We start from the raw sequence: 23202 nt of genomic DNA, 5'->3' as shown, positions 1-23202 counted from the left end.
CCCTGCCCCAGAAGTGGAAGAGATTGAGTGCAGCGATGCCCAACCACTTATTTCTCAAGATGAGTACATGCAAGGATCATCGCAGCACGTCTCCGATGATGACGAAACGCAGGTGCCAACTGCTGCGGCGTTCAGCATTGTGGAGACCGACAAGGAGGGCAGGGGTGAAGACTGGGTGGAAGATGATGTGGAGGACGATGAGGTCCTCGACCCCACATGGAATGAACGTCACGCAGGTGAACTGAGTAGTTTGGAGGAAGAGGCGGTGGTCGCACAGAGCCACCAGCACAGCAGAAGAGGGAGCAGGGTGCAGAAGCGGAGCGGCCGTGCCCTAGACACTACGCCCGCTACTGCCCAACGCAGCAAGGGAACGAGCGCACCAAAGTCAGCTCAAAGGAGTTCTCTAGCGTGGAAGTTCTTTAGAAAATGTGCTGATGACAGGACACGAGTGGTTTGCACCCTGTGCAATCAGAGCTTGAAGCGAGGCATGAACCTTCTCAACCTGAGCACAACCTGCATGATCAGGCATCTAAGTGCAAAGCACGAGCTGCAGTGGAGTACACACCTTCAAAACCAAGAAACGTCTCTGGCTCATCCTGCTTCCTCTTCTGCTGCAGTCTCGGCCGCTCCAGCCACATCTGTAGTGATACCGGCACCTGCCACCCCGCAAACAGACGATCTGTCAGCAACACCACCACCTGGGTCACCAACAACCATCTCCACAATGTCCCGTGGAAGCGTTCAGCTTTCCATCTCCCAAACACTTGAGAGGAAGAGGAAGTACCCCCCTACCCACCCGCGATCCCTGGCCCTGAATGCCAGCATTTCAAAATTATTGGCCTTTGAAATGCTGTCATTCCGTCTGGTGGAGACGCACAGTTTTAAAAACCTTATGTCGGTGGCTGTCCCACAGTACGTCGTGCCCAGCCGCCACTACTTTTCCAGGCAAGCCATCCCTTCCCTGCACAACCAAGTGGGGGAAAAAATCAGGTGTGCACTGCGCAACGCCATCTGTGCCAAGGTCCACCTAACTACGGATACGTGGACCAGTAAGCACGGTCAGGGGCGTTATATCTCCCTAACGGCACACTGGGTAAATGCAGTGGCGGATGGGCCTGAGGCGGATAGCAATTTGGCGCATGTCCTTCCACCACCGAGGATTGCAGGGCGCTTCAGTTTGCCTCCTGTTCCTAACTCCTCCTACTCCGCTTCCTCATCCTCTACCGCCTCCTCATCCGGACAGCGTAACACCTTCACCACCAACTTCAGCACGGCCAGGGGTAAACGACAGCAGGCAGTTTTACAACTTGCCTGTTTGGGGGACAAACCACACACCGCCCAGGAGTTGTGGAGGAGCATGGAACAGCAGACAAATGAGTGGTTGCTGCCAGCGAGCCTCAAGCCCGGCCTGGTGGTGTGCGATAACGGGCGAAATCTCATAGCAGCTCTGGGCCTAGCCGGTTTGACGCACATCCCTTGCCTGGCGCATGTGCTGAATTTGGTGGTGCAGAGGTTCCTTAAAAACTACCCCGATATGTCAGAGCTGCTGCAGAAAGTGCGGGCCGTTTGTGCGCACTTTCGGCGTTCTCACCCTGCTGCTGCTCGCCTGGCAGCGCTGCAGCGTAACTTCGGCCTTCCCGCTCACCGCCTCATATGTGACGTGCCCACAAGGTGGAACTCCACCTTGCACATGCTGGAAAGACTGTGCGAGCAGCAGCAGGCCATAGTGGAGTTTCAGCTGCAGCACGCACGCGTGAGTCGCTCTGCGGAACAGCACCACTTCACCACCAATAACTGGGCCTCCATGCGAGACCTGTGTGCCTTGTTGCGCTGTTTTGAGTACTCCACCAACATGGCCAGTGGCAATGACGCCGTTCTCAGCTTAACTATCCCACTTCTATGCCTCCTTGAAAAAACAATTCGGGCGATGATGGAAGAGGATGTGGCACAGGATGAGGAGGAGGAGGAGGATGAAGAGGTAACATTTCCAAGGCTTTCAGGGCAGTCATTCGCAAGGGGCTCCGAGGGTGGGTTCCTGCACACGCAAACGCCAGGGACGCAATTGTCCAGCAGGGGCACAGTTCTGGAGGATGAGGAGGATGAGGAGGAGGAGGAGCTGGAGGAGGAGATGGAACCATGTTCACAGCAGGGTGGCACCCAGGCCAGCTCATGGCCATCACTGGTGCGTGGCTGGGGGGATACAGAGGACACGGACCATACACCTCCCACAGAGGACAGCCTTTCGTTGCCTCTGGGCAGCCTGGCACACATGAGCGATTACATGCTGCAGTGTCTCCACAACGACCGCCGAGTTGCCCACATTCTAACTTGTGCTGATTACTGGGTGGCCACGCTGCTGGATCCCCGTTACAAGGACAACGTACCGTCCTTAATTCACTCACTGGAGCGCGATCACAAGATGCGCGAGTACAAGCGCACGCTGGTAGACGCCATGCTGCTGGCATTCCCATCTGACAGCGGGGCCACAGTGGAAGCACAAGGCAGAGGAGGAGGAGGAGGAGGTCGCCAACGCAACCAGGGCACCGCCAGCACCTCAGAAGGCAGGGTTAGCATGGCCGAAATGTGGAAAAGCTTTGTCAGCACGCCACAACAAACAGCAGCACCAGCAGCTCAGATGGAACGTCTTAGCAGGAGGCAGCATTTTACCAACATGGTGGAGCAGTATGTGTGCACACGCCTACATGTAGTGAATGACGGGTCTGCCCCCTTCAACTTCTGGGTCTCCAAATTGGGCACATGGCCTGAGCTTGCCCTTTACGCCTTGGAGGTGCTGGCGTGCCCTGCAGCCAGTGTATTATCTGAACGGGTATTTAGCACGGCTGGGGGCGTTATAACAGACAAGCGCAGCCGCCTGTCCAGAGACAATGTGGACAAGCTCACGTTCATTAAAATGAACCAGGCATGGATCCCACGGGACTTTTCCGTACCTTATGCAGAATAGCAATGGATACCGACCTTACCCACCCATTGTTCCATTTTTGCTCTTTCTCACTCTTTTGGGGTGTACCCTCATTTAAAATTTGTGAAAAGAAGCAGTGTTGGCTACCTCGTCCTCCTCCTCAGGGCCAGATTAATGTAGGGGCTATTGGAGCTGCAGCTCCAGGCCCCTACCTTTTATATAGGCCCCGGGTTGGCCATATTCACTGTTACCGCTCTTCTGTCACTTGTAAACACAGAAGTCTGGCTTCTATGCTCGCTTCCCCAGGCAGCACCCTCAGAACCTCCCCACACAGCGTGAAGGCCGGACAAGGAGGGACAGTTGGCGATGCATGGATGTGTTTATGGGCTTCAGAGACAGCATCCCATGTTGAATTAGGCATGCATGGCTGCACCCTTCCTCCTCTGGGTGCATGGCAAGGCACGGCCCTAAGGCCCTTCAAAATCCTCAGCACCAAGCCCATGATGCTGTTAATCCGGCCCTGGTCCTCCTCCACCGCCGCTTCCACCTACACCGCCCATAGGTGTGCGCAGCCTATTGCATTAAGGTGTGCACCCCAAAGTTGAAATACACATGCATGTGTTTGCCAGCAGGGAGAGTAATGTATCGGGGCCATGTACCTGTAGGCAAGGAGAAATAGAGCAGAGCAGGTCCCAGGGAGATCTTTCCCATCTCCTCACTGGCAATGCTATGTGCCCTAGGTGATTAGGGTGTGCCCAGGCACACCCAGCACACCCTGTGCGCACGCCTATGTCACCGCCACATCCACCACCACCTCAACCTCCCTCCTACTCCATATGGGCCTCGTCCTTCAGAGATGAAGAAGAACATTGTTTTATTTTTCTGTTTTTTTTTGTTGTTTTAAGTTATTTCCCTATCCACATTTGTTTGCAGAGCACTTGCCATGCTCTTAATTACGTTTTGCTGCCATTTGCAGCACTCTAGCCCTTTCCTTTGGTGTTTTAGAGCCATTTTAGTGCCTTAAAGTTCGGGTCCCCATTGACTTCAATGGGGTTCGGTGTCCGGGAAAAGTTCGGTAAAAGTCCGGGACACGGACCCGGACTTTTTTTTAAAGTTCGGCCGAACCCGTCGAACACGGACATCTAGGTGTCCGCTCAACCCTAATCAAGAACAGTGATGAGCACAGTAGTGACATCACCAAATCTAACTCCAAATCTCCTAAGACTAGCAAGTCAGAGTCCCAGTGCCTCTGACCTTACAATGTACTGTATATATATATATATATATATATATATATATATATATACACAACTATAAGGCTTTGATGCGCACTCGCATATCTGAAAGTGCACTGCTATCTTGCCACAACTAATTCTAGACAAAGGCACATTTTCAGGGTACTGGTATGTCACCATTAACATTTCTAAATGTTCTCTTTAACGTAGCTAATTGTCACTTTTTGAGTTCAAGTCCACTTTTCCACTGACATCAGATGACAGATGTGCAGAAATACAAATGCCTTGGCTGCCAACAAGTAAACATAAACCCTTAATTCAGAACAGCATGCCTGTTCGATCAATACACACCTAAGGAACATCCTACCTTTAAAGAACAATAGCTGGAGGTATCTATAGTCACCTATTAACATCAAAATGATCAAAATGGGGATATCACATTGGCCACTTACCCTACAGATAACATTACACTCAGATGTGAGACACAGGCTGCATATTTTATTCATCATGATTGTTTCTTACACATTTTATGTTACTGATTACAATCCTATATCTTGCTGCCATGAAAACAATTGATTTTACATATATGAAAGAAAGCTCTCTGGGGCAGCATATGCTGAGAATATTTCTACAAAGACAAATATGCTGAGTGCTGAAAGACATAGGAGTTGTTTTTCTGAAATACCTTTATCTGGCGCAGAAAGATTTGGGTCACTCCGGGGCAAGGTGTTTTCTCCAATGTGATTAAATAACACTCTCTAGGAAAAAAATATCCTGGTTATTGCATGTATGTGTACATTGTATAATCATGCGCGTACAGCAACAACATTGACATAGGGAAATTATATATATATATATATATTCTTTCTTTTTTTTTTTTATCGCAGTGAGTACTTTTTGATGTCAGGCTGTGAGGTTTTTAGGTATGAAAAGGTTTATTTCCAGCACTATAGATTATTCAAACATTGAATCCCACATGCACTTTAAGAAATATCAAGATTAATAAGAAAGAGAAGCAAATAACAAGATATCAGACTGAAGGCCTTGTATTTCTGCAAAGCAGACATATGTATTTTTATGACTTGAGTAGAGCATCAGTGTAGAGTACCAGTCCTAGTGTGTATAATTTTAATGATTAAAATAAATACATTTGTTAGCTTTATCTACTCTCAGATTCAGGTTACCAAGCAACATTATCTAAAGAATGGAAACCAGGATGGTATTATTAAAACCTAGCTAGTGGATATTTCTACAAAGATTAACTACTTAATAAGAACAGAATACTGATGCATTAGAAAAATAATGATCTTTTACTCAAGGCAAATTGCAACAGCCTATGTTATAAGTCTTTCGTAATGTATGCATTGATCTATTTCAGCTAAAACAATGGTTTTGTTAAAATAAAAGTGCATATTTTTTATTGTTTGCCAGTTATTGATTATATATTCAGTATCTCTTTATTAAAATGCTAAATGTATTATATAAAAGATAACAATTTCAATCAAGCGTTATCTGTTAAAGCACACGTTGACAGTTTTCTTTAAATCTGACTACCTGGGGAGGTTCAGCAGGGATTGGAAATATGGCACTGCAGGGTCTCTCTCTTGGGGACAGGCAGGCATTTTCTCTGGAATGCTTGTGTTTGTCAGATAACAGTGGGGAAGCTAAAAACAGAAGACATAGCAATCAAAACAATATAAATAAAATAACCATATTCTTGTGCAAAGTATTCTTCAGATGTGAATTCTTGTAGGCAAGCTATTGGTAGCTTATAGGAATTTTACTGGTTAAGGAAATCTATATAGTCTATAAATTGGAATGGTAATACAGTATTAAACGTTTAAAATATTGTCTATAGCCTAAATGGGTATATTTATAGGAACAAAATGACATAGCATAAACAAGGCTTTTGTAAAATATATGAAACATGCAATACCTCTTGCACTTGATGGAGCAGAACTTGTAACATTTGGGGAGGCAGAATGTGTAGAACTCAGACTTGAGGTAGATGGACTAGGCTGAAATACACAATACAAATGGAAGAAGAAAACATTTTAAGCCCTAGTTTCAAACATGAAAAATGCAAGGTTATGCAATTGCCTGTGGGTGGCTGAATGAACCCTTACCCATATGGTAAGTTTTTTTTTTTTTTTTTCAAAAAGAAGGCTGGTTTCCTAGAGTATCTATAAACTTATATCAGCTCTCTTAAAGGAAACCTGTCCTGACAGAAATATGTAGGCTGCCACTGGCGACTAGGTCACTTTTGCATGAATATCAGCAGTGAAGACTACAGATTATTCATCATACACCTCTTACTGAGAACTTTTCAAGAGACTGTTTCTATTTGCATTTATTCAGGTACCCAAGGAGCCGTCAATGATTTCCAATTTTGCTTGCTCACTTTCATACTCTAGGTACCTGGTCCATTTGGGTGACTTCAAATTGTCAGGTGTGCAGCATTGGTAGTTGTTTCATGACCCACAGTGACCACATTTCTTGGGTCAGTGGGCTGTACCACTATAACAGTCCTTATTGCTGCGGTACCTGTTTGATACCTCCAAGGTGGAACAATATTTACACAGCCTTCAGGTATTCACAGATAATGTGTTATTTACATAGTATCATTTGGCTGTGAGTATGTGAGTGTGGCGTCTGGCACATATCTTTGGTTGTTTGGTTTTTAAGAATTTGTCTGTTTATTGGTTATGATGGGTGGTTCCTTTTTGTATTTATACTTAGTTGCATTTGTTGCACTATTAAAGAATTTTTGACTTTTGGTCCTCATTTTATAACTACACCTCGGTGGCTCAGACATATGGACTTTGGGCAGTCTTTTTTGTCTACCTAATTTCTATATGCATTGTGGTTTGACCATAGAGCCCCACTTTATACTTACTAAGTGAGTTGGAAAGTTAAAGGTATACCACCTTTTTCTTGGATACCTTGTACTATTTTTAGTTCCCGCTGCCTCATGTTTTTTTCCTTTAGTTGCCTAGCTGTCTGTGGTTTCAAACACTTTAAGCCTTTAACTAGTTAAAAAAGAATCTACAAACAAGGAACGTTGAGCGCTCGGAGACTGAAAGTAGCTAGCACAAAAGGTGACAAAACCTCATAAACAGCCACACATAAAAGATATGAAGTAATCTAAAAAAAAGTGCATATGGAATATTTCATAAAATTATATGAATATGTGTATATAGAATGACCAAAAATGTTTATATTAAATAAATTAAAAGTGCAAAAAAAAGTTCATAAAACAATCAAACGTCCACAAAATCCCAAACAAAATTATTTCTGTTGTCCAAGAAGTGTCCACGGTGATATTTACTAACATTCAATAAAAGTGCTCCTTTTGCTATTGCTATGGTGAGTGCATACTGGTGGTGGAACCTGCATGCTGGACCCACCTACGTTTGTTCAAAGAAGTGGAGTTCAACATAAAGTTTTCCTGAGAAACTATAGGGGTTGCCATTGCCAATCCACTCCTGAAGATGCTAGTTGTCTGGCAATACATTCACCAACCAAGTTCAATCAGATTTGAGTTACTAATCCAGAATAAACATATAAAACATTGGAGAGGCTTATTTGCATTCTTGCTTCAAGTAAAGCCTTGTACACACGCACCGATTGTTGGCCGACCAATCGGCCGTCTTTTGTCCAGTGTTGTGTTGGTTGAAATGTGCTCTAGACTGCACACGAATTTTGTCGGCCAACAACAACCAACTGCAGAAGTGATGTCATGTTCTGGTTTACTTTCCGTGTGTTTTTTCTTCTCTGAGCATGCCCAGTCTTGCTCATCTGACTTTTGTCGGCCGAAATCTGTACTGACTGACGAACAAACGGCCGTTCTGGTGAAGGCCAACAAAAATTTTATAGCATGCACACCAGATTTTGTTCGGATGAAAAGTCGCAGTCGGTTGTCGTAAGCATCATACTAACAAGCCGACAATCGGCCGATCCGACGTTGGCCGAAAATTTACGGCCAACAATCGGTGCGTGTGTACGAGGCTTCAGGAAGAACAAGTATTAAAGGGTAAACATGACAGCCAGAAACTGGCATTTGTAGGAAATTTTCTCTCTTGAAAGGTTTCCTTAAAACTCAAATGCTCAAAGCTGCAGAAGCAATGCACTGGGGCTCCAACATCAGAACATGTGATGGAAATTAATAAATATCTTGACATAAGCACCCAAAACGTTGAACTGCTTGTGGCATATGCAAACTAATACCCAGTTTGGGTCACACAAACATGAATTAAAGCGCCTAATGCTCTCTTAACTTATGGCTATGGCCATAGCAGGCTAGGATATCCACATTCTTACAGACCTAACCACTCTCCAACAGCATTCCTAATGTTACCTTATTGATTATTGTTGCTTATTTTAGTAAGAAATAACATTCTGAAATTTTAAACCAAGGAGTTAGGCCTTTGAAGGTAAATGACCAATCTAAGGATTTTTTTTACCTTCTTGCATTTCCACAACTGCAGGTTTAAAAAGGTTTAAAACTTTTTTATTAGATGTTTTTCTACGTCGTACATCAAAAAAGTAGGTTCATGAAGAAAACTGATAAAATTACTATATATATGTATACACACACACACACACACACACATACACACACACATACACACACACACAGTGCATCCGGAAAGTATTCACAGCGCTTCACTTTTTCCACATTTTGTTATGTTACAGCCTCACTCCATAACGGATTAAATTATTATTTCCCTCAAAATAAAAAACAAAAAAGTATTCACAGTCTTTGCCATGACACTCAAAATTGAGTTCAGGTGCATCGCATCCAATTTCCACTTATCATCCTTGAGATGTTTCTACAACTTGATTGGAGTTCACCTGTGGTAAATTCAGTTAATTGGACATGATTTTAATGATTTTAAAAGGAAAACACCTGTCTATATATGGTCCCACAGTTACCAGTGCATGTCAAAGCACAAACCAAGCCATGAAGTCCAAGGAATTGTCTGTAGACCTCCAATACAGGATTGTATCGAGGCACAGACCTAGGGAAGGGTGCAGAAGATTTTCTGCAGCATTGAAGGTCCCAAGGTCCCAATGAGTGGCCTCCATCATCTGTAAATGGAACAAGTTTGGAACCACTGGGACTCTTACCTAGAGGGGGTCACCTGGCCAAACAAAGTGATCGGGGAAGCAGGGCCTTAGTCAGAGTGGTGACCAAGAACCTGATGGTCACTCTGACAGAACTCCAGTGTTTTTCTGTGGAGAGAAGAAAACAAGCTCTGCAGCACTCCTCCAATCAGGCCTGCATGGTAGAGTGGCCTGACGGAAGCACACTCCTAAGTAAAAGGCACATGACAGCCTGCCTGGAGTTTGCCAAAAAGCACCTGAAGGACTTTTAGACCATGAGAAACAAAATTCTCTGGTCTGATGAAACAAAGATGGAACTCTTTGGCCTGAATGTCATATGTCATATGTGAGGGAAACCAGGCACTTTTCCTCACCTGGCCATTACCATCTCTACAATGAAGCATGGTGGTGGCAGCATCATGCTGTGGGGATGTTCTTCAGGAGCAGGAACTGAGAGACTAGTCAGGATCAAGGGAAAGATGAATGCAGCAATGTACAGAGACATCCTTGTTGAAAACCTACTCCAGAGCGCTCTGGACCTCAGAATGGGGAAAAGGTTCATCTTACAACAGAACAAGGACCCTAAGCACACAGCCAAGATAACAAAAGAGTGGCTACGGGACAACTCTGAGACTGTCCTTGAATGACCCGGCCAGAGACCAGATTGAACTCGATTGAACATCTCTGGAGAGAACTGAAAATGGCTGTCCACTGACGCTCCCCATTCAACCTGATGGAGCTTGAGAGGTCCTGCAAAGAAGAATGGGAGAAAATGCCAAAAAATAGGTGTGTCAAGCTTGTAGCATCATACTCAAAAAGACTTGAGGCTGTAATTGGTGCTTCAACAAAGTATTAAGAAAATGGCATCAATACTTATGTACATGTAATTTGTTTTTTTTTTTTTTTTTTTTTAAATGTAGCAAATATTTCAAACAAACTTCTTTCACGTGGACATTATGGGGTATGGTTTGTAAAATTTTGAGGAAAACAAGGCTGTAACATTACAAAATGTGGAAAAAGTGAAGCGCTGTGAATACTTTCTGGATGCACTGTATAAGTATAGAGATATATAGATGAGTTAAAGGCAACATTTTACTTATGTAACAAGTGTAGTGGTGCTTTCTCAACCATATATTTATTTCAAAAGGACATCTATTGCAGCATGGAACTGCCTCCTACTACTAATAAAAAACAACTACTGTACCAGGATTCATAGGACAGGTCACAGTGCTTGATGTAGGCAGGGAAGGTGAAAGAGATATGGAGGATACATAAAGAGGGTTGGTGACGTTAAATAAGAAGTGTACCTCATATGTGATTGAGTGGAAAACTTTCAGAAGTGTATAAAAAGGGGGGGGGGTAAAAGAAAGAGGAAGGAAAAAAAAGGAAAGGGGGGGGGGGAGAGGGAGAGGTGGGGGAGTTGGGTGGTAAATCATTGGGTAAATCATTCTTCTGTTATGTTCTTCAGTTTCTGGAACTATTCTTTCAAGCTTGTTGTCCGTACAGAACTCCGAAGTACGGGTATGTACAGCCTTGCTGCATTGACTATTTGCATTGTCAGTGATTTCATAAAGCTTGGAGTTGTGCCTGAAGCCATCAAAATGATGGTATGGACAGTCTATGAGTGGGAGAGTGTCTTTGTCACTGGCACAACACCAGCAACGCAAATCATGGTAATGACAGTGATGCAGAGATTTTGTGTAGCAAGGATAATACGCAATACCACCTAGAGTGTATCTTAATTTTGTATTAAAAAATACCTATAGTTAAACTAAGCTTGTCTCAAAATTCAAATTAGGCAAACAATGAAAAACAGAAAAACACATAGGCCGATTCAACAGAATGTTAAAATAACCAGATCCAAAGATATAGGCAGCAAAGAAAGGGTGATTAGCATATATAACCTTAGCATATATATATATATATATATATATATATATATATATATATATATATATATATATGTGTGTTTATATTTGCATGCCCCCCCCTTCCCCAACCAAAGTAGAATGCCCAACATTTCCTATTGGTGGCTCAGGCAAAAAGCAGTGCATTGTGGAAAGTTGGCAGATATGCATGTTTTCCACTACCGGGAATTAATAGAATATTAGGGGGTACACTGGAGGTAAAGCAAATGTAACAGTAAATGTTATCCACTGGGTCTAATATTAGAGATTAGTAAATGTATTGATCAGACATGGCTGCCTGATCAGAGAATTTTACAGATTTAAAAAAAAATGAATAAAAAACACTAGACTAATAACACCTGTCCAGGATAATATCTTGGACAGGCTCGCCTTTTGAAGATCATCACTGCATAAAAAAATTGAACATCTCGGTGTTCAAGTTTTGTGCTTGATCTGCTTGCTCAAAGCCAACATTCCTCTTGAGAAAAAACACACTGAACTGCTATAGCTAGAGCGGTTTGAATCTAAATATTAACCTGCAATGACTGCCTATCAGCAACAATAAAGAAACAATGTATTTATAACACTGGTGATCTGTTAACTAGAATGTATCTGTTTTTAAACTTTATAGCTGAAATACAAATTCTTTATTTGCAGCTTCATCCTAACATACTACATACCTACAACTTCAAGGCGCAACTTCACCCTAAATACAAAGTTCCGCTTTATCAACTTCTTCCCCCCTTCTCTCCAATTTTTGGAGGTTTGTTTTTTGGGGGAGGGGAAGCTGGTACCCGCTTCCACTTCTGTTTCTACTGCTTAGGCAATTGGAGCAATGTTTTCCCCCTACCTACGCTCACAACCTTCTGGGACATGTCACAGGTCCCAGGAAGCTGCGGGACCATGTGCACTGGCAAGCTGGCTGTGAAGCTGAAATGATTCACCGCCGGCTACCCTAAGTAAACATGGCAATGCCAAGGACCCAAAGACCAGCAAAGAACTGGACCGGGTAAGGACATCTCTGGATCCCTGGACAGGTAAGTTTCCTTCATTTAAAAATCAGCAACTACAGTATTTGTGGATGCTGGTGTTTATTTTTTCTTTAAGACTGAAGATCCTCTTTAAGAACATCTGTGAGCACAGCGTGCAAAAAGTTTAATTTCACCAAAATTCTAACAAGGTGGCTTCACTCTTATCATAAAGAACTTCAATATTAAAGGGATTGTGAAGGCAGAAGGTTTTTTATCCTAATGCATTCTATGCAATAAGATAAAAAAGCCTTCTGTGTGCAGCAGCCCCCTTCAACCTCCCCTAATACTTATCTGAGCCAGTCTTTATCCAGCATTGTTGCAGAAGTGTCTAAGCTGCCTGGGACTCCCCTCCTCATTGGCTGAGACAGCAGCGCGGTACGATTGGCTCCAGCTACTGTCAATCAAAATCATTCAGCCATTAAGGATAGAGAGGGGGTGGGCTTGGTCATGGCTCTGTGTCTGAATGGACACAGGGAGCTGTGACTCGGCTCAAGTGCCCCCAAAGCAAGCTGCTTGATGTTGGGGCACTCAACAGGAGGGAGGGGCCCGGAGAGCTGAAGATGGACCGGAGAAGAGGAGGCTCCAGGCTGCTCTGTGCAGAACCAACTGCATAAAGCAGGTAAGTATAACATGTTTATTAATTTAATAATAAAAAAAAAAACATAGACTTTACAATTACCCACCTGCATGTGAAAGACTTCATCAGAACTTTCAGACTGTCCTGTTAAATTGCTAACTTCTGCTGAGGCTTGTGATGAGAGTGAGGATGAAGAGTATCTATTTACAGCTGGATAACTTAAAGGACTATGTCATAAAAGAAAAAGAAAGAGGAAAAACAATGATGAGCCATTTCAGTAATGCTCAGTGCTTCAAATACAACAGCTGATTGATACAGATGTAACTAGTGTCTATATGCTATAGGTCTGCACTGTTAAAACCCAGGCACCACTACTGGTATTGTACTACATTAGTAAAAGGAGTTGTAAAGTCAGAAGGTTTTTTTTATCTTAACGCATTCAATGCGTTAAGCTAAAAAGCCTTCTGTGTGCAGAAGCCTCCCCAGCACCCCCCAACACTTTCCTGAGCCCATCTCTATCCAACGATGTCCACGAGTCCCTCGGCCGTCCGGGACTCTCTCTCCTGATTGGCGTACACACAGCAGCAGCATCATTGGCTCCTGCTGGTGTCCCTCAAAGTCAGTCAGCCAATCAGGGGAGAGAGGGGGCAGGGCCAAATGGCAGCTCCAGGTCTGAATGAACACACAGATCTGCAGCTCGGCTCAGGTGCCCCCTATAGCAAGCGGCTTGCTGTGCGGGCACTCGACAGGAGGGAGGGGCCCAGAGCAGGAATGAGGGACCTGTATATGAAAATATATAATGTACCAAAAGAGATTTACATATGTGTGTGTATGTATATATGATATACTGTATGTTTCTACACTAAAAAAAAGTGATAATAAAATGAAGGCACAAGAAATATGTTAACAGGAGAATCAAAGCATTTAAAGTGGAAGTAAATCCTTCTATCATTTTCAGCCAAGGAACCTGCCATCTTGGCCTCTGTTTAATCTTCAACTGCCATGATGCTGCTCATGTGATCAGTTATGACACTAGCCATTGGATGGTGTGACAGTTTGGTTGAAAGCACATTCAATGTGACAGTTACATTTTTGGCATGTGCTGGAAAGTGGGATTTATGTACTTACCGTAACATCAATTTCTCTGAGTTCAACGGACACAGTGCTCCATAAATCATAACTACTGGGTTATATTGCCTCCTCCAGAAGTAGGACTAAGCTGAACAAAAAACACCTGGCTACGCCCATTGGCCATCCTCAGCTTGGTATATAACCCCCCACTCCATAGAAGGGTGAGTACTGTGTCCGTCGATTAACTCTGAGAAATGTATTTTACGATAAGTACAAAAATGCCATTTTCTCTTTCGTTCATCGACGGACACAGCCCTCCATAAATCATAACTACTGGGATGCCCAAAGGGAAATAAGGGGTGGGGAAAACCCCCCCCCCCAAGGCTAAATAAAAGAGCTCTTAACCAGGACACAGGAGCCTTAACCGGGTCACCGGGTTTTTTAAAGAAAAACACCCCTCAAGAGGGAACAGCCCCTCTTAAACCCCTCTTAAACAGAAGCCTGCAAAACCTTGCAGCCAAAAAGAAGCATCTGAAGATGCCAAAGTATCTACCTTCTAGAATTTTTGAAGGTATGCAGTGATGACCAAGTGGCTGCCTTGCAAACTTGTGATATTTATGCCTGATGATGGAAGGCCCAAGAAGCACTCAGGCCTGAGTCACCGCCTGTCTGATCCTTCTAGAGATGGTAGCTGAAGATGCGACCATCCCTTTCTTGTTCCGTCCGTAACCACAAAAAGCGAGTCTGACCTCCGAAAGGACTCAGTAGCTGCCAGATACAGCCAAATCGCACAAACCACATCCAAGGTATGCAAAGCAAATTCCTTGGGATGAGCCGGCTTGGGACACAAGGAAGGCAACACAATGTACTCATTCAAATGGAAGTCAGAGACAACTTTTGGGCAGAAATGATGGACAGGGACGAAGAACGACTTTATCCCTATGGATGACTAAATAGGGATTGCGACAGGATAATACCGCTAATTCTGATATCCTGCGGGCCGAGGTAATAGCCAACAAGAATGTCACCTTCTGGGATAACATAGGCAAGGGAATCTCCCGAATATTCTCAAATGGAGGTTTCTGGAGAACCGAAAGTACTAAATTTAAATCCCATTGCGGCAAAAGAGATCGTACAGATGAAGCCACATGTCGAACCCCCTGAATGAAGGTATGAACTAAAGAGTGCATGACTAGGGGTCGCTGAAAGAAGATTGTCAGGGCAGCCACCTGGCCCTTGATGGTACTTAAGGCCAACTTCTGATCAATGCCCTGTTGAAGAAAGGTTAAGATCCACGCTTTCCACGTACAATGGTAAATCTTGCTGGAAGACGATTTCCTTGCCTTCACCATAGTAGGGATCACAGATCCAGACAGACCTCTATCCCTCAGTGCCTGCCTTTCAATATGCTAAGCCATTAAAACCAGCGACTGTAAAGCAGGATGGTAGATCAGCCCTTGGGACAACTGGTCTTCCCTGAGAGGAAGCCCCCAAGGGACATTTATGGCCACCAGATTGATTGGAAGATCATCGCCCTTGATTCCCCTGCAGGAATTGCAGAAGCCTGAGCCGAGGATGATACTGGCCTTACCATGGCCCTTGGATGCCTGCAGTGTCTGCCAGAGGAACCGGTAATCTCGCCACGAACTTCGGTATCCTTCTGTGGAGTGGAACCTGCTAAAGGAGCTGCATGTAGGACTGTGCAAACAGAACTGACTTTAAGGTGGATACCACCAGAGTCAGAACATGTATGCAAAATGGGAGAGAGAACTATCTGTGTGACAGCAGCCGGTGAATCACGGCCTGTGGTCCCTGAAGTTTGTGCAGAGGAAGGACCACCCTGGTCAGAAATAGAATCAGACCTAAGTAAATCAATTCCCTGGACAGGGATAGGGGGGAACCTTAGGCAGTACAGACATCACCTGAACCTTTGCAGGAATTAAATCCGCACAAGGAGATTCAGGACCTAAAAAACCTGAACAGGACAAGCTTTGTCCCCCCTTTCTGGGATCCCAAAAAGAAACATTTCTTTGGTGATGCTCACCAAAGAAGTCCTCGGAGTCAGAAACCAGCGAAGATGTCCCCCCCCCCACCCCAATAATGGCTGAGGGCCGACCTTCATGCTGAAGGAGTCTTGTCGGCTGGTCTGGGGAAGCTAGCTCTAGGCTTATCTGACCAAGGTTGCTTGGAACCTCTCAGGGAAGATTTTAAAGATCTATTTCCCTATTCTCTGTCCCAGAAGCACAAAATAATTTTCTATGGGCTGAGAAGGAGGGCCCCTTTCTGCGGCGAGGCTGCTTTCCTTTTCTAGACTATAGTAGGAAGGTACATTTTCCCCCCCGTTATATCCCTAATGATGCCATCCAGTAGCCCCAAGCGATCGCCTTGAAAGGGCAGATCAAAGGGAGCTTTCTTAAAAGGCTTGGTCTGCGGACCAATTCTTAAGCCATAGCACCTGCCTAATCACCACTACTTAAACAAAGTTTGGACAGCACAGGAGCTGTATCCAAAGCTGCATCAGAAATAAACTGCAGCCCATTAGCCAACTGGTCTACTAAATTACCATAAGCAGAGGGGACCTACTCACCCCCCCAGGCCCTGGCGCAAAAGCTTGGCCCATTCCGTTAGGGTCTGAGGCAAAGACTGGCCGCAATGTTGAACCAGCCATAGTAAAAACATGCTGTGTGCCACAGCCTCTGCCTTCCTGTCAGCCGGGTCCTTAACCACTTGCTGACCGCTCACATTGAGCGTACTGCGGCAAAGTGGCTCGTTCCCGTCCAGCGACGTAGACCTACGTCGCTGGACTCCTCCCATTGTGGGCAGCGTGCGCGCGCCGCCGGAGGCTCGCTCCCGCTGTATTCAGTCACAGCGGGAGTCGGGCCAGGGGAGGAGCGGTGGGGATCACCGCCGCTCTTCCCCGATCGTCGGGGAATCGAGTGTTGAGATCCGCCCACTTGTGTAAACAAAGCGGGCGGATCTCCTAAGTGACAGACAGGGTCAGATAGCAGGGTTCAGCATAGCTGAACCTGCGATCTGTCCCTGTGTCACTCAGTCACCTCCCCCCACACACGTTAGTAAGCACCAGGCATAAATTAACCCCTTGATCACCAATAAAAATTAACCCCTTCCCTGCCAGTGTCATTTTTACAGTAACAGTGCATATGTATAGCACTAATTACTGTAGTAATGTCACTGGTACCCCCAAAAGTGTCAAAAATGTCAGTCAAGGGTCCGATCTGTCCGCCGCAATGTCGCAGTCCCGCAAAAAAAAAAAACGCAGATCGCCGCCATTACTCGCTAAAAAAAAACACAAAAAAAAAAAAAACACCAAAAATGACAGAAATCTTTCCCTTAGTTAGTAAACGCAATAACTTTTGCGCAAACCAATCAAAATACGCTTATTGCGATTTTTTTTTACCAAAAATATGTAGCAGAAAACAAATTGGTCTAAAATGATAAAAAATTTTGATTTTTACATTTTTTTGGGGGGAATTTCAAATGTGAAAAATATTGCTATTTTTTCAAAATGTACACTCTTTTTTTGTTTATAGCGCAAATAGTAAAAATCGCACAGGTGATCAAATACCACCAAAATAAAGCTCTGTTTGTGTAAAAAAAAAAAGTACATAAACTTCGTTTGGGTACGGCATTGCTGGATTTCAACCTGGAAACGTGAGGGTCCACCACTGGTGGACTAGTCCACTTTTTTTTTTAAAAGTGACTCCTCAAAAGGGTATTATACAGCTAAACGTTTGGGGACCACAAAGGGTAATTTTGGTTGTTCCCATTCTTTACAGGAAAACCTGTGAAAATAAGGTACATAAGGAAACACCTTTGGAGTGCGAGGCGACTTATGCGTACCAAACGCCACAGCCACGTCCCTGGCTACATCAGCCGCATCCTTCATTTTTAAAGTCTCGCGCACTGCAGTGCTAAGTGCGTTTACCAGCGCTTTTTATTTCGCTGCTGTGACCATGGAGGAGTCATCCTCACTATCGGATGGATCTGAGGGTGTGATATTAAGCCCCTCTGGACGGGCCGCGTCTACTGCGGCATCAGGCTCAGAATCAAATGAGACAGACTGAGCAGGGAAAGGCGGGGGACACTTCCTCCTGGGCCTTTGCCTGCATGCCATTTCCACCCAGGAAACTAAGGACTGCAGGATCAGCGTCAGTGTAACCATGGGAAGCAGGGGTTCCGAGGGACCTGCCACCTCCATGAGGGAGTCAGTGGGGGAGATGTGACAAGAAAAGGAAGACCTTGCAGTACAAAAATGATCTTTTACCATCACTAAAGGATACCCCCAAGGCTCAGGGTACCTATCAGCAGAGAGAGAGATAACAGAGACCCCCCAGGAACTCACCCTACCGATCGGAGGAGCTCAGAGAATTCTGACCCAGCATCACCATGGATTCCATTCCCTGTTCATATGTCCTGGGCACAGGAAGAGGCTGAGGAGGAAGAGGCTGTGGAGGAGCTTTCACCATCCCCACGAGGCTTCGGTCATCTCCAGTGTCTCCCGGACTAAGGGAAAATAACCCCCATGACATCATCGGGATACAAAAACATGGCCGCCAACAGGCGACCAGCTAGACTAAGGGAAAATGACCACCGTCAGTTACAGCATGCTGCCAGGATCTTCCCTGTGCCCTCTGCAATGCTGCACCCTCTGCAAAGGACCCCCCTCCTGAAGATAGAACACATGTTAGGGGAGACTCCGCTGCGCACTCTGCACTATACTCGTACAGCAGCAGTGGGGCATGCACCTAGGAGTCTCCTACACTGGGACCCCTCCAGACTACCAGGGCAAGACACATTATTTCAGGACCCTTACAGAGTGGGGATAGCGGGGGAGATCACAGGGGTCTCTGCTGCAACCTCTGCCCTGGGACCCCCACCAGAATTCAGGTCCAGACAGGGGGGAAAGAGTGGGGGGAAGCCCAGCACGCTGAGGGATTTTTAAGGATGGGAGGAGGGAACCTGCAGACAGGTCCGACCATCCCTGGAGGTTACCTATGTCCACCCAAAAAAAAAATTTCAAAATAGGAGAGCCGGGACTGTACTTACCCTTCCATGGTGTGGGTAATGCCCCAGACAGAATCCTCACCATCAAAGTAGGGGAGCTGTCGGCCAAGGGGCCGCTGCAATTTAGACCCAAGCCTCCAAGCCTGGTCATATGCGACCCTGCGAGACATTTACCCTCGCGGGCCAGTCTCTGGCCATGAGGTTATTTCGCGGCCGACCTAGCATGTAGCTGCAGTCTGCAAGCGCTCGCTGACTGGGCTAGGGGGGACCATTGGATCTAGATTATCGAGCCCAGTGCCCAGCCCGGCTATTGATTGTAGATCTCCCGAGAAAAAAAAAAAAAAAAAAAGATGTAAGGAAGTTGAAAAAATTGCAAGGACCAGAGATCTCAGCTGGGAACCTTGGTCCTTACTCCTGACTAGAGTGATTAAAATGAATTACCTAGAGCAGATAGGGGGGGGTTATATACCAAGCTGAGGATGGTCATAGGCGTAGCCAGGGGTTTTTTGTTCTGCCTAGCCCTACTCCTGGAGGAGGCAATATAACCCAGTAGTTATGATTTATGGAGCGCTGTGTCCATCGATGAACGAAAGAGAAATATAACTGTTTTTGTGAAACTTTACAAGAAACTGGCAACTGTTATGGTTTGGAGCTGCATTGTTTACTGGTGCTAGCGTGTTGTAGCGCTGACTGTTGTCTTGTTGTCTCTGTTTTTTATGTTTGTATCTTCAATAAAAATAATAGGAGAAAAAAAAAACTCTATGGGTTTACTTCCGCTTTAAGATCCAAGGTATAAGTTAGACTTCCGCTTTAAGATCCAAGGTATAAGTTAGACACGATTACTAAAACGCACATAACACTGAATTCTCGGTTGAACAAAGTTCTCTATAAACAGCTATGACAGCTAATCTTCACCAAAGAATTACTATGTGCAGTTTACCTTCGTCTAGGAACCACACGTATAGCCTCTGGACCCATGATAGCAGGTGCGGAGTTTCTAGGTATGCAAGGACTTCCATTGGGGAAACTGACAGGACTGGGCGGTACACAGGCTGAGAAATCCTGAGGATCCAATGAACAGACATTAGCATGCAAAATTGGAAACACACAATTAACAACACGATTTAAAGTTCAAAATTCAAGTTCACCTAAAATGTATAACAGCAGTACAGAAGCAAAGGGAATAAGGCAATCCTTACTGCTGTGCTTTGAAAATATGCTGCTAAACAGGCAATAATTATAAATGACCTGCGGTTTCACTCCACAGTCGAAAAACCCATTTTAATCAAAGGAAGATGCAATTAAACATAATAACCAAAAGATGTCAGTGTTGCATAGGGTTCTCTTTAACTCATCATTTCAAGTCCATCATTCAGTGTAAGACTTTCATTCGTATATGAAAAAAAAAGAAAAAAAGCACACCACTTAATATCCTACATACCTGTATTCCCAGACTTGACTTGAGTACAAAGAACTGATCCACCATCTTTTTGTGTAAAGGTCTCATATCTTGGGGCACAAATTTCTCATGAACTGCTAAACCAAATTCCAAAATCTGTGCCTAAACAGCCAGTGAAAAGTAAAACCCATTAGTTTATGGCAATGACTAATTATGCAAGGTAGACTAAGGTCTCCCATAAAAAAAATACATAAAAAAAATATCAGCAGCACTTAATTGTAAGAACATCTGAGCTTACAGTTTTTGCTTAGTCCCGCTGCTAAGTCTCAGAAATATCTGTTAAACCTGCCAGCTAAGTCTAACTCCTGGGACTTCCTTTGATAAGTGACACCCATGCTGCATTGTTTCTGAATTCTGCACGGTGTGGACACCTTCACATAAACTGTGCATCCTTGCACTACATTTGAATGAGAAGATGTTGCCTGTAGCTCGGCAATCATCAGCTGGCTACATATAGCATTGCCGCCTTTTGAACTGAAAGCCCTGCCTTGGCTTCTGATATTCTCACAATGTCAATCCCACCTATTACCCCTTTGGGCACCATTTATCTGACCATGCCTAGGTACTATAGGCTTTTAAACTTAGCATTCTCTCTTAATTTTTTCACTCAGAATATAACTCTCACAGAGTCTAACCATTCTCTAAGAAATACAAGTCAGTTTCATAGCCCTTTTCACATAATCTCTTGTTTATAGACAGAACTACTGACAACTTTCCCTTTGAGGCCACCGCAAACACTTACATTAATTTTAAAGTAATTAAACAAAGTCATTTTAGACATTTTGATCATTTATCCAGGTAGTGGACATATGATGAGTAGCCACATCAATAGATTTCTCTTATCTTTTTTTTTCTCTTTTCTCTTATCTTTTTATGAACATTTTATTAGGTATGCTTATCATCTATATAATTTGATAAGGAATAGGTTTGGACTTTCTTACTATCCCTTATACTCATACTGCATTTTGCTAATGATTCCTAAAAGTACATTATTATTTATGACTTACATTGTAATGTCTAACTGGTTATTTTGTATACACATACATTGCTTTTATTATTTAATACTGATGACTTATCATTTGTTTTTTTATTTGAAGACAGTTTTTTTTTTTTTTCATTTTTATTCAAAGTTTTTTTAGCTTGTATTATTTAAAATGCAATGTGGATACGTTATAATTTTACATACCATTCACAATATGATTTTAGAGAATAAATGAGGATTTTAATTTATCTATATCTTAACTATATTTACCAACATAGATTTTTGCTTTGCACTTTGTACAAATTCTATGGACTGGCCATGGGTTTTTACCATCTAAATTTTTGCCCTGAAGAAAGGGGGAGGCAATTCCCCTAAAAAGCGTTGGCTCTACTTCCTAAAAAACTACAAAATTCATCAAGTGAGACTTTTTTTTCCAAATACCCGAGTGTTCCCCGTGGTAACGCCTCCATTGTCATCATCAAAAAGGTAGCAGCGCTAGACCCCCAATGGAGTCTATCACCTACCACCTACAATTTGGATACAACCCATTGGAAGCAATTCCCCTCTTTACCTTCCACACAGTAATTTGCTGCTAGGCAGCCTCCAGCGGCACCAGTTCAGTGCTATCTTCCAATTAAAAGAGATTAAAAATGAATAATTTCTTTTGATAAAAAAGAAAAAACATTGCTTTTTTTCTACTTGTAAAGTTGCTTTTACTAGCATTATACAGTACATGCATGATATATACGAGCAGTCTTCAAAACGTTTTCACACTTTTATATATATATATATATATACATACATATACATACTATATATATATATATATATATATATATATATATATATATATATATATTAGAGGTAAAAAAGTGTAGAAACTTTTCCTTGTGTGTGTGTATATATAGATATATATCTATATATACACACATACATACCACTATATTGTCAAACATACTGGGACGCCGGCCTTTACACGTACATAAACTTTAATGTCATCAAAGTCTTGGTCCGTTGGGTCCAATATTTAGTTGGCCCACCCTTTGCAGCTATAACAGCTTCAACTCTTCTGGGAGGGCTATCCACAAGGTTTAGGAGTGTGTCTATGGGAATTTGCTCATCCATGTCTTTATAGTCCTTGCTTTGTGCACGGGTCCAAATCATTTAGCGGAGGGGGGATTATGGTGGGGGGTTAATTTTCAGGGGTTGGGCTTGGCCCCTTAGTTCCAGTGAAGGGAACTCCTAAGGCATCAGTATACCAAGACATTTTGGACAATTTCATGCTCCCAATATTGTGGGAACAGTTTCATGCTCCCAACTTTGGGGATTGCCCCTTCCTGTTCCAACATGACTGCGCACCAGTGCACAAAGCAGATAAGATATATCCAATCATTTGAGGTCCTGGATAGAGGTGGCCATCATCCCTTGAGGAAATAGTAAACAAGATTACCCCTTTGGTATGTGGGATTATAAAGGCTACCGCTAACCAAATTGTACAGAAAAAAAATTATACATTTTATTTGTTCCATGTAAAAAATACGTATCACATAATAGTAGTATACAAACATGCAAACACAGCGGCAATCATAAAAAATAACGACTATGAAATTGTCTTATCAAGAATTGTTACAGCCTATTTCTTGAAGGTATGTGCTCCTCCAGTACCCTACAAGGTTCAGATGACCACCACCTTTCTTCAGGGGCATAAGAGATGGAGGTTACAAGATTCCCTATGTTATTAACAAGAGCAAGAAGCTTAAGTTAGTATAATTACTATGTTCCATTCAGTAAATATTAAAAATGATGCATCAAATAGTAAGTATTATAGTACATACCAAAAATGAGGATGTTTTATGATAGACAAGAAAGCTGTGTATGTTAAAAACCAA

The 23202-nt window shown here is 43.7% G+C and overlaps 1 protein-coding gene across 2 annotated transcripts in view; it reads right to left on the bottom strand.

Annotated features, from left to right (window-relative positions):
• The window catches only part of DOCK4 (dedicator of cytokinesis 4), a 529522-nt gene that overhangs the window by 40148 nt on the left and 466172 nt on the right, over positions 1–23202 (bottom strand). For both annotated transcript variants that reach the window (XM_082254719.1, XM_082254720.1), the window contains 6 exons: positions 20314–20433; positions 19813–19934; positions 12883–13003; positions 6092–6173; positions 5710–5819; positions 4841–4913 (listed from right to left, as the gene is read on the bottom strand). In XM_082254719.1, the coding sequence (XP_082110845.1) occupies positions 4841–4913; positions 5710–5819; positions 6092–6173; positions 12883–13003; positions 19813–19934; positions 20314–20433 (628 nt within the window). The remainder of the gene's footprint in view (positions 1–4840; positions 4914–5709; positions 5820–6091; positions 6174–12882; positions 13004–19812; positions 19935–20313; positions 20434–23202) is intronic.

Source organism: Pelophylax lessonae (assembly GCF_965119305.1).
Source record: "Pelophylax lessonae genome assembly, chromosome: 4".
In the NCBI taxonomy this organism is placed as follows: domain Eukaryota; kingdom Metazoa; phylum Chordata; class Amphibia; order Anura; family Ranidae; genus Pelophylax; species Pelophylax lessonae.
This window is presented reverse-complemented; position numbering and strand designations above follow the sequence as displayed.